The sequence below is a fragment of the Dipteris shenzhenensis genome, chromosome 30 (genome assembly GCF_047967505.1).
Source record: "Dipteris shenzhenensis isolate YYH24624 ecotype China chromosome 30, Dip_SZ_1.0, whole genome shotgun sequence".
In the NCBI taxonomy this organism is placed as follows: domain Eukaryota; kingdom Viridiplantae; phylum Streptophyta; class Polypodiopsida; order Gleicheniales; family Dipteridaceae; genus Dipteris; species Dipteris shenzhenensis.
The window spans coordinates 25511965-25528155 of NC_141625.1; the positions used below are offsets into that span (position 1 = coordinate 25511965).

A 16191-nucleotide genomic window follows, 5' to 3' on the forward strand; every position below is an offset into this window, starting at 1 on the left:
CATGAAGAAGCAGGATCTTTAGATCACCCGAGATCTGGGGTGTTTAGATCACCATGGCTCTGATACCATATAGAAACACCATAGGGTTTGCAGTGGAGCGATCAGAAAATAGACAATACTCAGATACAACTGAAGAACGGAACTCAGAAAACATAGTGCCTGTCGGTAATATGAAAAACTGAATACAAGAACCTCAAGCCGTCGTGTCTGAAGGACCGTGGCTGAGGTGAATCAGAAAGATGATTCCATGTAGAGAGACAGTAGAAAAGATAGCAGCAGAGGGAGCGTAACGCAGTCCTCCATGTAGCTCAATGATGACGAGGATGATGGGAGCTGGAGCTGCCCTAGGAAATGGCTGAAACCAGCATGCTCTGAGGAAGGAACCTTCAGGCTATCTGGAATAGCAATATGATGAAGAAAAGGAGCTGATCTGGGGCAGAAGGAGCTGTTCTGTAGCAGAGGAGCAGAAGGGGACAGATCTGGAGTAGGATGGGACAGATATGGAGTAGAAGGAGCTGATCTGGAGAAGAGGAGCAGAAGGGGACAGATCTGGAGCAGGATGGGACAGATCTGGAGTAGAAGGATCTGATCTGGAGAAGAGGAGCAGAAGGGGACAGATCTGGAGCAGGATGGGACAGATCTGGAGTAGAAGGAGCTGAGCTGAAGTAGAGAAGCAGATCTGAGCAGAGGAGCAGAAGTTGTGACAGATCTGGAGGAGAGGATGGAGCAGCCAGGAGGCATGAAGGAAAGGCAGAAGAGGAGGCAGCAGAGGAGGCAGAAGTGGAGAGGAGAGGTAGATGGAACAGGCGGGCCTGCAGCAAAAGATGGAGGAGATGAGGAGCAGCTGCAGGTCCTGTCCTGTACAGGAAGTGTGAGGGCAGAGGCCTCTTATAGGCCAGACCTAGCTGGTCGGCCAGCTGGTCGGTGGGCCTGCCAGCTGGTCGGCCAGCTGGTCGGTTGGGCCTGCCAGCTGGTCGGTGGGCCTGCCAGCTGGTCGGCCAACTGGTCGGCCAGATCTGGTCGGCCAGACCAGCTGGACTTTCTGGCCATTTGTTTGGCTGAGAGAGCTGGCCTTTTGGCTGGCCTGTGAGCTATTTGATTGCCCCGTAAATTGGGAATTGCTCAGTTGCTTGAATAAGTAGCCCCTGCATGATTAATCTGTTTGGCTGTAAGGAGTGGTTGTAACCTTGCATAGCACTCAGATGTCATCCTCGGCTTGTTCCTGGCAAGCATAGAGTGATGCTATCAGAGCATCACAGAGGTTCAACTTTGCTCCTATAGCACAGTACAACATAGATCAGAGTCAGTATCGGGCCTCCTTTTAAAAGAAAATTCTAAATAATCAAGGATCTTCCAACTATCTGCACATTTTGCTAACATGGGAGATAGCCAGCTTGCTAAGTGCTTGAATACAAAGTTACATAAACAATCAGAACATTTAAAGTCAAAAGAATTTCTGCATTTGAAGGTCTAAGAGGGATGCTCCCTTGGTTGAATTTCATGGAGTCCAATGTAGTGACACACTTTCACCTACATAGGTGGACTGAGGCACATTAGTACAAAGGCTTCATTTTACAATGCCAAGTATCTGCATTCAACTGTGCTTGCTAGATTGAGAGACAGGATTCCATGAACCGAGTCCATTCATCTTCCTCAGATAGCAGAATCGGGCAGGCTACACCAGCTGCTCAGGCCAAGCAAACTACTTCCTTACCACATCCCTGAGGCAAATCCTCTGTAACGACAACCCTGCAGCAACTAGCATTGACTTGATTTAAAAGACACGAGTATATGATGGTTTCTTCATCAACATACAACACCCACATTGCCCATCCCACACTATAAGTAGAGACACTGACAGCATCTGGGACATGAGATTCTTAACTCGTTTTGAGATTTTTTATCTAGGGAAATTGTGCTTGTATGGATCGAGAAACATTCTCAGGGCTTGATTTTCCACCATCCAACAAATTTAGCAGACTGATCTTGCCACCACAATACGGACTGCCAGCACATCTCAAATAAAGTGCCTCTCCACCCCAACTTTCTCACTTCCTTTTGCTCAAACCCGTTGAGGAAGCGAGAAGACCACTCCTTCACTCTTCCTCACAAAAAAAAAAAGGGAGACCGAGACCATGAGAGGCCGGAGATGATGATGAACCGCAGAGCAAGAAAGCAATATTACAAGGACAACATATTAATTGAAAAAAAAGATAGGCACAAACTAGCCCTTTAATACACAATTCAAACATCCAAACACTCCAGATGCACAATAACCAATGTTGACCTGAAAAAAAAAAACAAAGACTAAATAGTCACAAGGGCATATCCCACAAGTACAAAGGACACAACACAGAATATCATTCAGGGGGGGTAGGTGAAGGGAGACACTCAAAATGCTTCTGCCATATGTCTGCATGCACTGAAGGGTAAGGGAGTTCACACTAAGATAAAGGGAGGGCCTTCTATAAGTTTAATGCAGCCTTCCTTGTCAATTGTCTACAAGTTCCTCTCTTCTACATGTCATATTTCAGAATCTATTGTTAGAATGAACCTGCTATAACTTGGCCAACAAAGACGTCTCAAACCCTCTTAGAAGCTCAATTGCTAAACCCGTTTGCAAACATTTCTTACCAACATTTCTTCCAGATAGAAATCTATTAGAAGCTCTCTCTAGAGTCTACAATGCTCTTTTGCGGAATCCTTTTAATTCTACATTTCTGGAGCCAAAAGATAAAGAGAAGATTCAACATCCTAAACAGCAATATGTGGAGAATATCCCTATAGGAGTGACTGTTTCAGATATGCCGGTGATACAAAGCAAATGTAGACTCATCTGCAGGTTCTCACCCAGCTACTCCCATGCTGTAACATCCCCCTTTCACTTATTCAGGAGATAAGGGCCCACAACCAGCCTCACTTTGAGGAAATAATCTCACTATTGCCTTCACTCAACCGCTTGTGAGTTTACTCTTGGATATCGACACAGCCTATGACAGGGTCGACTGGCCCTTCTAGGAGGGAACCATGAGGAAATTAGGCTTCTCAAAGCAGTGGGTACAAGGGTTCTTTGCCCTGTATGCAAGCAGCTCCAGCTAGATGCTGATTGCTGGTCACAGAGAGCCAAAGTGCATGACATGACAGACCGGACACATTGACCTTGGGTCAACAAGTGATCAAGCACTCAGGTCAAACCCTCTAGGTATCCAAGTGGCGAGTGCCCGAATGGCTAGGGAAAGCACTAGAAGGCCACACAGGGAGTCCAATCAGTGCTAGCGGTTCGCAGGAGATTCTAGGTAGAATTTAGGAAGTCGGTTTATAGAACAGCCAGTGATTATTTAAGTCTGGAATCCGATTAGAACGGGCTCACTCTTTGCTCTAGTTTATACTTTTGTATGTCCATTGTCCGAGTGTAAAAGAGATTCATGTTGCTCTGAGAGAGTGTTGTGCCCTAAGTGTAAGTTACACACACTGATTGTTGCACGAGCACTGTTGCAGCCACGGTGTTTGTAATAGGCCGAGGCCTTTCCTTAATACAAGTATTGGTTGTGATTTGGTGTGTAACTTGGTATCATTGCAATCCTTGCACACATTCGCCCTTGCTCTTCCACCCGTCTTTATACAGTTTGGCCCACGCAGCATAAGCCCCCATGATAGATTTCTTGACATCTAACTTCTACACCCAAGAAGTGAGTACGCTCCACGCACCAAGTAAACCCGGGAGTGCAAGAGAAGGCATCTTCCATCCAAGCACTAACACTATTCGCAACTGAGCACAGGGTTCTCACCAATCAACCGAGGGGTGAGGAAAAAGACCGACAACATTTGGCGATCTTGCCGAGAACTGATTTCTGAAAAGAATGAGAAAGGAATTGAGAGGATTGACCATAGCAGTCTTAGAATTGAGTACATAGACATTGAGAGCAGTAGTTCATGCTACGACAGTTGCTTGGATTAGCATATTACTATAGAAGATACATCCGAGTATTTGAGGATGATTTGCAGTGTGTGAAGACCTGTTTGGACAGAGGAGTGCATCCAAATAGCCTGTAGGTTACTTCAAGCTTTGACCAATGTCTGACACATGCTCGAAGAGACACCAAAGAAACAAAGCCAGGAGAGAACAACACCTACCGAGGCAGAAGCAACTGGCGAAATCTGACTATGGAAGTTTGAATGAAATCAGAATCAAGGATAGACGGCCAACGACGACGAGTGGGAGTAACAAAGGCCACCCAACAGCGAAGAGCTTGAGAATGGAGAAGGCTAGGCCATGCACATGATGAGGCGGAAATTGGCGACTACACGACACCAAGAGTGAACCAGTCCTTGAGCTTCATCCGAGACGTCTTGAGGAGCTTGACAGGGGAGAGTCCTCGAGGCGGTGGTTTAAAGAATCCGAGCGTTTATCCACAAAAGGCCAAGATTTCGAGTCCTCCAATGAGTCTGTCCATGGGCTGTGAGCCACGGCCCACAAGCAAGGCCATCGACCTAAAAGGCGTGAGTCAATCTCTGTGGGCAAACAAGCCTCGGTGCCCAAAAATTTATCGAAGACCCGCCCGAGTATAGAGGTGGAGCAGAAACCAAGCTATGGACGGGATGCTCCAACCGGTCCACATGCTATGAGATTCACTCCAGTTGGTGGAAGATAAGACCATGTGGAAGACATATTGGAGCACGAGTAACCACCTGTTGCTGCTTAGCCTCGCAGTGCTCCAGTATCAGGTCAAACACACAACGGCCATGTTCGTAGTGATAGTTACTGACATGGATCGGATACCTTTGAAGTTTGAAAACGCTAGGCTCCCCAAGATTAAGGACAAAGAAAAAGTGTATGCAAAGTTATCTCCCAGGTATTATGGCCCTTTCAGGGTTACAGAAGAGATTAATGAAATTATAAATAGATTGGCACTACCAGAGCATTGGAGGATTCACAATGCCTTTCATGTGAGTCTTCTAAAGAAATATCACGGACCGGAGCCTATAGAGCCAATAACAGAGGATCCACTGAAAGTGGATGAGCTGGAGGAGGTCCTTCAACGAGAACAAATTGTGTATCATACTGTACACAAAGGCCCCCAGGGCAAGGAATTTTATAGGTACCTTGTAAAATTCAAGAACTATTCGGCATTGAATGCCAAGTGGATGGATGAAGACATGTTGTCTAATCATCCACAGCTTTTGGATTTTTACAATGAAGCTTAACAGAGGATCCGGATTTTACAAGATGATCTGCATGCTCTCTCAGGTTGCTATCCCGACTGAAGCTGACATGATGAGTCATGATTTATCTGATGCAGCTCTTTCGTCATATGCTCCTTCTTCAGAGAGTACAGATATTGATCCACTTCCCATGTCTGTGAAGACTGTGTCAAAGTCTCTTTCTGTTCAGGATGCAGATGTTTCTTTTTCTCTGGAGTCTTTTCATCCTATGTTGCAACAAATTTTTGACCCTATGATTCAAAAATTCCAGCTTTCACCTTATATTAAGAAGAATCACAAGGGCAAAAAACAAGTGGTTTTTATTGATGGTGTAGTTTCTTCACTGCATCAATTTTTACAAAGCAACAATCTGAAACTGGAGGATGTTGTGTTTGATCCTCCTCCAGTTTGATCTTGTAACTTTTTACTCGGCTGCCTCATGACTTTGCTCTGAGGCTTTACTTGCAAATTTTTTTCTTTGTACTTATGGTGGGTTTTTACCTCTTTTTGGGGTTTCCCACACAGAAATAAAAGATTTCACTAAAAAGGTGTGTGTGTGTGTGAGAGAGAGAGAGAGAGAGAGATTTCTCGAGCACTGCCCTGTTGTAAAATGGATGTTTCATAATATAATGTTATTAGTTTCACAAAAAAAAAGTGAGAGAGAGAGAGAGAGAGAGAGAGAGGTTAATTCACACACACACACTTTTTACTAGTAAAAACTTACAAACACACACACACACACATACACACACACACACACACACACACACACATACAGAGAGGCGCTCCTTGCAGCAATCTCTCTATGATTGTCTGCAAACTCATTACACAGACTCTAATGTATACTTGTCATATAGTGAGATCTTCTGCTGATGTACTTTGGCGCATCTCGTTTTAGGATAATTACTTTGTAATATAACGTCTCAAAAAATTTCACCCAAAAAAAAAATGTGTGCGTGTGCGTGTGCGTGTGTTCATGTGCGTCTATGTAGTTCAAACAGTCCACTTTTCCAGTTCAAAGCTGCTATATTCAAGTTGCATTTTCCTACCCAAGTATTGGTTTGTGCAACAATGTTCTTTTGTTGGTGCAATATATTCATAGCACGTGATTTTTTGGGACTACATGTGCATTCGTCTTTGAAGATGGCTCTCAATCATAATCAAAATCCGGGAGATGTTTTTGGAGTTTTGGCTCAGGAGGATATTGGATGGCACTAATTATGCCCTATAGAGCTTTATCGTAAAAAATCCGTTGGTTGCAAAGAGTCTATGGGGTTTTGTTACAGGTGGAGATGGATGTCTAGGAGATGCATCATTGCTCCTGGTACACCTGACCAAGGAGGTAAACCCATTAAACACAGCAAGCTTAGGTGAGACCAGTTGCACCTATTACCGCTACTCAGGATTAGAGGTGATCGGATGCTAGAGGTGCCCAGGCCTTGTCACCCATTGCCTTACTTGTCAAGAAGTTCATTATACCTGATATCCATTCCTCCAGGATTTCCAAGCGAGCTTAGGATACCTTGGAGAATATGTATCTAGACAGGAATGAGGTCAGTGTCTCTTTCTTGAAGGAGACAAGTTGACAATGCCACGAGGCTCGAGAATGTCAAATCATTTCACTAAGATCCAAGATCTAGAGAACAACTGCTAAGCATTAATGAAGAGTTGTGGGGGTGTTATTGCAGAAAGAACAGACAAGGAAAATTTTGTCTATTGATGTGCATGATGGTAATCAAGCCTTGTTGCTTAAAGCCGGAAATGAGCCTCATTTTGGTATGATTGTTTCAGTTCATCCATCAAAGAAAAATTCAGAAAATGCAGGTTAGTGCAAGAAAGAGAGTACATGCCATTATTGCTAGAAGCCGGAATATATGTCGAATGCCTTTAAAGAATTGTAAAAGGAAAGAGGGATTATGCATCAGTGTACAGCCACATACACACACCTCAGCAAAATGGTCTTGCTTTAAGAGGAAGAACAGGTCCTTGATGGAGATGGTCAAATGCATGATCAAAGGGAAGAGGTTGCAAACATTTTTTGGATGGAGGCAAAAATGTGTGTAGCACACATTTTGAGCAAATACCACCAAGGCCTTGAAAACTCTGACTCCTTTGGAGACTTGGTATAACAGAAAATCCAAGGTGGACTACCTCAAGGTGTTTGGCTGCATAGCCTATGCACATATGCCTAGCACTTGAGAAGCAAGCTTGAACGATAAGGCAATTAAATGCATTTTTGCAAGTTACAACACTGAGAGCAAGGCTTTCCGTCCCTACAATCCTTAGACAAGAAAGATTTTTGTCCGTAGAGATGTGAGACTTGCAGAAAATACAGATCACTCCATGATTGAGTTTGATCGGCAGCTGCATACAGATACTCAGGATGTGTTTGAAGGGTTACTTCCACTGGCAGTTGAAGGCACTTCAGAGAAGGTAGAAGATAAGAATATTCGGCCTGTGCATGCTGATGCACAGCAACCTTCGAATGCGCACATGAGGATGTGCAAGAGGTTGTTGGACAGGAGAGAGCTGCCTCACAGAAAGCTAGAACTGTGACTAGATGGCTGTTGCAAACTCTGCAAGACAACAGAATTTCAACCCCTCTCTCCAGTAGGACAAGGGCTGGTTCAAGAAGGACAGGTGGAGCAAACTTTGCTGAATCAGCTTGGATGAGTTCACTATATGATACAGATGAACCAAGCAGTTTTGAGGATGCTCAAGACAGTGAGCATTGGATGAGGGCCATGAGGTTAAAATTGGATTCTATCAGGAAGAACAATACATGGGAACTTGCCCATAGGGAAGTAAGCTATTGGGACAATTTGACGTACAAGATGAAAAGAAAATCTGATAGTACCATTGATAGGTACAAAGCAAGCTTGGTTGCCAAGAGCTACTCTCAACAAAAGAGGATAGACTATGATGAAACCTTTGCCCCCACCATCAGATGTGTTTGTTCATTGGTTGCTCATTTTGGGTGGAAAGTACATCAGTTGGATATAAAAATAGACTTTCTCAATGGAGACTTGCAGGAAGAAGTGTATGTGAGCCTGCCTGTTGGTTTTCACATCAACATAAGTATGCAGACTCCATAAGGCACTTTATGGGCTGAAACAAGCTGGTATGAGAAAATTCACAGATTTTAACCAATTACGGTCTACAGAATAGTTGAACTGAGAGTACCCTTTATGTCAAGAAGGACAAAATGGATTTGTTGATAGTCATATTGTATGTGGATGATTTGCTGATCACAGGCCCTGTAGGCAGCCTCTGCATGGCTGCCATGTGTTCAAGGGAAGCACCGAGTACGGGGGGTCCCACACCCCCACCTCCTAGCCACGCACATCTTCCCACTCCCCAAAAAGAGCCAGCTGGGATTGTGGGGAGAATCTCAAGTCTTCTTTACAACCAAGGCTCCTCAAGTGTCACCATTATATATGGGATTTCTATCCCATTTCCACGTGTCACCTGCACTTGCCAAGGGCCTCTTAGCCCCTCTAATATTCACATATTTTAGCAAGCTGCCACCATGAGAGGGGTTAGGACCACACACCAAGGCTCATTTTTAACACCCCCCCATAGGCCTAACCCCACGAATGTCGAACTGCCAGTCCACAAATGCTGCACACCCACTCAGGGCCCGAACAGCCAATCACATGCGGCCACCCACTAAGAGCCCAGGCCGCCAATTAATACTGCGCAGTCCACTGACACAAGCCATCAATTCCCACGCCAGTCTTCAAATCACGGACAGCACACACAGGTCATCACCTCCCGCATGTGCAGCCGCCGTAGAATCGCCACGCACGGCTTTCCACCAACAGTCGCCGCTGTCGCCGTTGCCACATGTCGTTGCCACAGTCCACAGGCCGATTGCCTGCTCTGATACCACTGTAGGCAGCCTCTGCATGGCTGCCATGTGTTCAAGGGAAGCGCCCAGTACGGGGGTCCTACACCCCTGCCCCCTAGCCACACACATCTCCCCACTCCCCAAAAAGAGCCAGCTGGGATTGTGGGGAGAGTCTCAAGTCTTCTTTATATCTAAGGCTCCTCAAGTTTCACCATTATATATGGGATTTCTATCCCATTTCCACGTGTCACCTGCGCTTGCCAAGGGCCTTCTTAGCCCCTCTAATATTCACATATTTTACCAAGGTGCCACCATGAGAGGGGTTAGGACCACACACCAAGGCTCATTTCTAACAGGCCCAAGTGAAGAAAAGATGGTAAAATTCAAGAAGGATCTTAAAGCTTCATTTGAGATGTTTGATCTGGGCTTTTACACTATTATTTGGGCATTCAGTTTATGCAAACACATGAAGGGATTATGCTCAAACAGTCAAAATACATTCAGGGACTGTTACAAAGGTTCAACTTTCAGAATTGAAGCCTATTTCAACTCCCATGTAGCCAGGGTTGAGGCTGTCCATGCATGATGCATGTGAGCCTTTTAATACTGACATATACAGTCAAGCTGTTCGATGCCTTATTTATCTCTGCAATGCCCATCCAAATATTCACAGTGTATCCCAGTTGAGCAGGTATATGCACAGCCGAAAGACAAAGCATTGGTGTGCTGTAAAGCGTGTTTTCAAGTACCCACAGGGTACTCAGTCTCGTCGTCCGTTTTATGCCAAGGGGGGATGACTCTGACTTGCATGCTTTCAATGATCTAGATTGTGCTGGAGATTAGGATACCACATATTCCACAAGTGGAAATTGTTCTTTATTGGCAATTCATGCATTTCTTGGTTGAGCAAGAAACAACGTCATCTTGTGAAGCTGAGTACAGACCAGCCTTCACAACTATAGTTGAAGGGTATGGCTCAAGAGATTGACAGCAGATCTTCATGGTGGTTTGCAGCCATCTACTCGCATAGAAACTAACAGCCAAAGTGATATTGCATTCGCACAAAATCATGTGCTTCATGCGCGCACGAAACACATTGAGGTTCATCCACGCATGAAACACATTGAGATTCAATATCATTATGTCAAAGAGAGATTGCATGCAGGAGAGATCAGTTTGATCTGCTGTTTTCCTAGGCCCTATCCAAAGCAAAGTTTGAAGCTTAACACATTGTCACTATTGGGGGAAGTTGGAAATATTGTAATATTAAAGGCTGTGAGTTTGGATGGTTAGGGGCACTTTTTCCTTCTGAGGTTTTCCTCTTAGCCACAGTTGGTGGTTGGGTGAGTTTTAACTCAACCTAGGGTTAGCCTAAGGTTTTAGGGTTTTGTCATGTTGACGGCCCCTTTGTACTTCATTCTTGCAAATTCAACTCAGGATTGCTCCATGCTTTTGCTCTCCCCTCCATTTTTCCCTTCTCACAAGATGCTGTGTGCATGGCCATAAAGTTCTTCATTACTCTGGTTTTCTTAATTGACCTATCGCTCATATATTGTGTTTCTGCCAAATAATTCTCTCCATTCTTTAATGCTCTTGTAGCCAGTTTAGAGGCTCAGATCCCCAATCTAGGTCTGCATTTGAAAGGCATCATCCAAGCTAGCATCGAATATCACTTTCCCCTCGCTCCACTTGCTCAGCCCCGCGCTCAGCCCCCCCCGCTACCCCCCGCTACCCCTCTGCTCAGCCCCCCCGCTCTAGCTCTAGCCCCCCGCTCTCAGCCCCCCCGCTCAGCCCCCCCGCTACCCCCCGCTCAGCCCTCCACTAACCTCCGCTACCCTCGCTCAGCCCTCCCGCTACCCCCCGCTACCCTCGCTCAGCCCTCCGCTACCCCCCGCTCAGCCCCCCCGCTCAGCCCTCCGCTACCCTCTGCTACCCCCCCCCCCCGCTCAGCCCTCCGCTACCCCTCCGCCACCCTCGCTCAGCCCCCCCGCTAAGCCCCCACTACCCTCTGCTACCCCCCCGCTCAGCCCTCCGCTAACCCCCCCTCCCCCGCTACCCCCCGCTCAGCCCTCCCTGGGCGCTGCTGCAGCTAACCGCACCCCCCCCCTTTCGCTCCCCGCTACCCCTTCACTCAGCCACTACCCACCTCCCTCCCTCCCTCCTTTTTCTTTCTTTCTCTTTTTTTTTTTTTTGGAGGTCTCTTTTCCGTGGAAAAAAAAAAAAAAAAAAAACCTAGCCTCTCCTCCTTCTCCACCTCTTGGCTGCCTCTCCACTTCAGGCTTCCGCACTACCTCTCCACCACCTCGCACTGGACGTGCCTCCCATTATGGGGGGGGAACTGGTGCTCCCACTCCCGGCTGAACATTAACACTACGATCTGCACCCGCACCCCAAGAGAATGGGGGACAAAGCCAAGAAAGATGAAAATAACAACAACAAAAAAAAAGCAAACGACACAACTGAATTTGGAGGATGTGAACACACGTTACAACCGAAGTGGACTCAGGGTAAACAGCAAGGCAAAGTTATGACCCGCCTCAGCTTCTTCAGCATCTATCTCTACCTCAACCTCAACCTCAACTCCCGCTGCAGTGTCAGTTTCGTTTTCAGCTCCACCAACCTCAGCTCCCTCTATCTCTATCTCTATATCTACTTCGACTTCAGTCTCCCCACTTCAAGCCCAGCTCTAGTTCCAGTCTCAGCTCCATCTACATCTACGATCGGTGACATACTCATGCCCATGGCGCCGGTTGTTGTTCCCTTTCCCTCTTCTCCTATTACAGCTCTCACACAGCTTATGACACCTACTTCCGAGGTGTCATACACTGTGCCGCATTACGCTTCACTCTCCCCTCTCCCTCTCAGTCAGCCCATCCTCCCACACCCCGTTGGGACTGCCTCACCCATTCCACTGTCATCTCCGTTCCTCACTCAGCCACTGTCCAGTTTTCGGACTCAATCCCACTCTTTCATGCCACAGTCACCACAGTTTCAGCATGGACATGGGTGGACTGACACACCAGAGGCCCGTGAGACCCTACTCACGGAGATACATAATTTTCGTGAGCATGAGATGGAGCTGGCTCGCTTCGCACGAGAGCAGGTCCGCTTCAACCAGGAGCAGAGCCGCATCATACAGGAGCAAGCTAGGGCCATTCGAGAGCAGGCGGGTCTTATTCAAGGACTCGGATAGGATATCATGCAGCTCCGACAGGAGGTCACAGCCATACACACTGTCCCAAGGAGTACCCCGATGATCGAGGCACAGATTGCGAGCATGCAATCTGCTATTGAGAAGACTTCCAGATGGGTTGACGTGGCCAAACGGGAACCCGCAAGGGTCACCGTTTCGGCTACCCTCATGGAGCAGCAGCAGAGAGCCAGTAAGGCTCTCAACATCAGAGTACGCGGGATCCCACACACTGAGGCTACACCGATGGTAGATGCGACTGCATTCGTGACCGCTACCCTGGGTGTGGCAAAGCACGGGATAGAGAGGGCATGGCGGGTGGGGAGAGATCCCAACCGAGAGCAATCCCTGATCATACGATTTCATGACACTCACGCACGACTTTCAGCTCTACGACGCAGGTCAGTCCTTCGAGATCAGCCAGCGATCTCTATGGATGAGGGCCTCACACCTCTACCCTTTATCAGTCCATCGTTGACTTTTCTAGCCGCGGAGAAGTCCTTCTAGTGGGGGACTTCAACGCGAGGACAAGGACCCGTCAGGTACCACTTCTTGATTTCAGAGATGATTCCACTCTACTGGCAGATGTTGACCTTGAGGAGGCAGGTATGCTACGGGTTTCGGCTGACAGGCGAGGTCCACTTTCATCCTATGGGCAGGCCCGATTAGACCTGGGCAGAATACATGATCTTATTATCTATAATGGTCTTGACAGATGGCTAGCTTCAAGTGGTTTCACATGCTTTCCACATGGGGGGGGCTCCAGTGTTGTTGATTACATCATGGAATCCCCTGTCTTCACATCTCGCATTACTGACTTCATTGTAGCACCTCTCCCCCCAGGGGCTGATCACACATACCTTTTCTTTCGCATCTCCACCTCCCTTCGCACAGCACCTTCCACCCCACTCAATGCTTACTCCACCTACCACGATATACGCTTTGATCGGGATCACTCACCTTCTTACTCTGGCCGTCTGTACATACTTCTCGCTTATATTGACTTCATACCCCTTTTAGAGGATCGTGCCGCCCTTGTCACCTGCTCACTACACGAGGCTGCCATTCACGCCTTTCCCCACACCACCCACTCCACCCGCCCACCACCCCCTGGAACCATACCCTATAATAGTTGGTACGATGATGAGTGTAAGGCCTTACGCCGTCAACTCAGATTCGAAACCAAAAGCAGTCTTCCGAGCGCACCAGATACGCTACGTGAATACCGTAGACTGGTACGAAGGAAGAAACTAGACTTCGTTCGTCGAAACAAGGAGGAGCTACTGAACATTTTGTTTAGTAACAACTCTAAGGACTTCTGGCGGAGATTTCTAGAAGGACGGTCCCCTCCGCCACTCACTGACACCCAGATCTGGTTTGATTATGCACGCACACTTTATGACATCCCAAATCAGCCAATCCCTAGCCTCACACATGCCTCGTCCCACATCCTGCACCCTCTTCACTAGAGGAGGGGTAAAGGATGCTGTAATGAAACTTCATAATGGCTGAGCGAAGGATCATGAGGGACTATGTACTAAGTTCATTGCATATGGGATTAACCTCCTAGCCCCGATCTTAGCAACGCTTTTTAATGAAGCGGTTTGTTTGGGATTTCCACACACTTGGACCATTAACACTATCTCACCCATCCACAAGACAGGGGATCCCATGAGCCCGGAGAACTACAGGACCATTATGATTGGACATGTCCAAGATTTATGCATCAGTACTTGACTCCGAGGTTAGCAGACTTGCAGAGTGTTGAGAACTCAGAGCAGCAGGACAGGCCGGATTCCGGCGTGATCATGGAACCATGGACCACATTCTGACGCTCAGATGTATCATCGAGGAGGCGAGATCACGGAAGCAGAGGGTTTATTGTTGCTTTATGGATTTTCGCAAGGCATTTGACACGGTCCCGAGAGCCCGCCTCATACGGCGCCTACAGGACTTGGGTTATGACCAGGAGATCATTTGGGCTGTCATGGCACTTTATGAGAGAGTTTCTGGCAGAGTTCGGGTAGGATCCGAGTGGACAGACGAGATCATGAGTACCATCGGGGTCAAACAAGGGTGTCCTTTGTCGCCTACCTTGTTTCGCCTCTACATTGACGAGCTTGAGACAGTGATGCAGACACAGGGGGGTGTAGGTTGCTCTCTTGCGGACACGCTGATGCAGATTTTGCTCTATGCAGACGACGTGGCTCTCTTGTCTTCCTCAGCAGAGGGGCTTCAGAGACACCTAGACGCACTACAGTCCTTTTGTGAGTCTCATGATTTGAAGGTCAACCTGGGTAAAACCAAGGTCATGATCTTCAATACATCTCGAGCCATCATGCGTCAGGAGCAGTTCACATTTGCGGGGTCATCTGTTGAGATAGTTTCATCATACACTTATCTTGGGGTTATCTTCTCCGGACCGAGCTTCACTATGAGACCCGCGATGCAGGCACGCTTGAGTAGAGGGTATGCCTCATTGGCCAGGCTAGGGAGGCAGTGCTTCTGCTCACACTTTCAAGCTCGTTGTATCAGGATTTTCACAGTCTCATAGACCCATCGGTCTTCCGAAGACTTTAATAAACTTTCTTTCTTTCTTTCTTTCTTTCCTGCTTGTATGAAGGCATCACTATGATTGGCCTCCTTTTCTAAGCTATCACACTGCATTGTATTAGGCATTATTGCATTCATAAAACTTTCTTTTATCGCATCACTAAATAGGGCATCTCTGAAGGTGAGAGGAGAGCTCCATACAAGTAGAAGACAGCTGAAAGAGTGCATTCTACAATTGAGCCACTGACAGGGTTACATAAGAGATCGTGAACCTAATTCAAAATGTGAAGATGTGGCATGAGGATGTGGCATACAAAATTATTCAAATGGTTTCAACAACTGTGATATCTCAGTTTCACTGACCTCTCAATATTGCTAGACAGAATGATGGGAGACAGCTCTATTGCAAATACTCTATGCAGGCTATACTTCAGAGCCAGGAACCATCCTGGACAAGAACCTGAAACAGAAGAATGGAAAGGACAATGTATCGCATAGCCTTTTTCACTCCTATGGTACATAGTGCCTTCGTTGTTGGCTACAGCATGACCTCAGGAAGCAGACGTTGGACACCCTTATAACCTCTGCAGGGATCATGGCTGGTGTTTCATTGTGTTAAAACATCCAGTCAGAGATCCTAACACCAACTGCTATCCAAGGCTACCTCAATGTCATCACTTTTCTCATCATAGTGTTCTTTCTGTGTACTCATACCAATTATTCACTAACACTTTCTTTTAACAGGCACTTAGATAGCCAGTATAAAAAAGAACATATTATGTAATTTTAGATGAAGAAGAAGTTGACGCATTCTTAAGATCAGATCATCTATATATTGACAGTGATACCTTCCTCATTACATCATTTATCCAAAAATCCTCCAAATTACCTCCTTCAATCAGCTTGTTTCAACGTCTCGCGTTCCATTTTATACTCCTTTATGTGAAACATCAGCTACAAAAACAGGCAGGGCCTGATTAACAACTTAGCTTGATAACAATAAGGGCAAGTAATAATATATGAAAAGCATGTGCGTATGCTCCCTATTGTTGATCATACCTTTGTCCCTACATAAAAAGAACACAGGATGCCAATTGAAGTGGGGAGATCTGCATTTTATCAAAGAAAGATAATCATATGTTGAATCTGAATGCGGAAATAGCAAAGGCCACTGCTAGAGATGTCAAGCAATGATGATCACGTTTGTGCTACACCCTTTCCATGTGAATGAAGCATGAGTACAATACCTTCAAATACAACACCACATATGAAAAATAGAAAGGGTTTCAGGTCAAATAAGCTTTGCTACAATATGAAGATAGAACTGCATTGCAAAGGGACTAGAAAAGGACAGGGACTTACATTCAGATTACCTTTTTCCTCACAGCAAACAGAC

At 46.5% G+C, this 16191-nt stretch overlaps 1 protein-coding gene across 2 annotated transcripts in view; it reads right to left on the bottom strand.

Annotated features, from left to right (window-relative positions):
• Positions 1 to 1143: 1143 nt before the first annotated feature.
• The window catches only part of LOC147881886 (MBOAT (membrane bound O-acyl transferase) family protein), a 75228-nt gene continuing 60180 nt past the window's right edge, over positions 1144 to 16191 (bottom strand). The window contains exons 18-20 of one of the 2 annotated variants that reach the window (XM_087401548.1): positions 15855 to 15904; positions 15685 to 15749; positions 1144 to 1275 (exon numbers count right to left, since the gene is read on the bottom strand). In XM_087401548.1, coding sequence (XP_087257674.1) covers positions 15690 to 15749; positions 15855 to 15904 — 110 coding nt within the window. In that variant the 3' untranslated portion in view covers positions 1144 to 1275; positions 15685 to 15689. Of the gene's footprint in view, positions 1276 to 15643; positions 15750 to 15854; positions 15905 to 16191 lie in introns of both variants that reach the window. The other variant, XM_087401549.1, reaches the window with a different exon arrangement.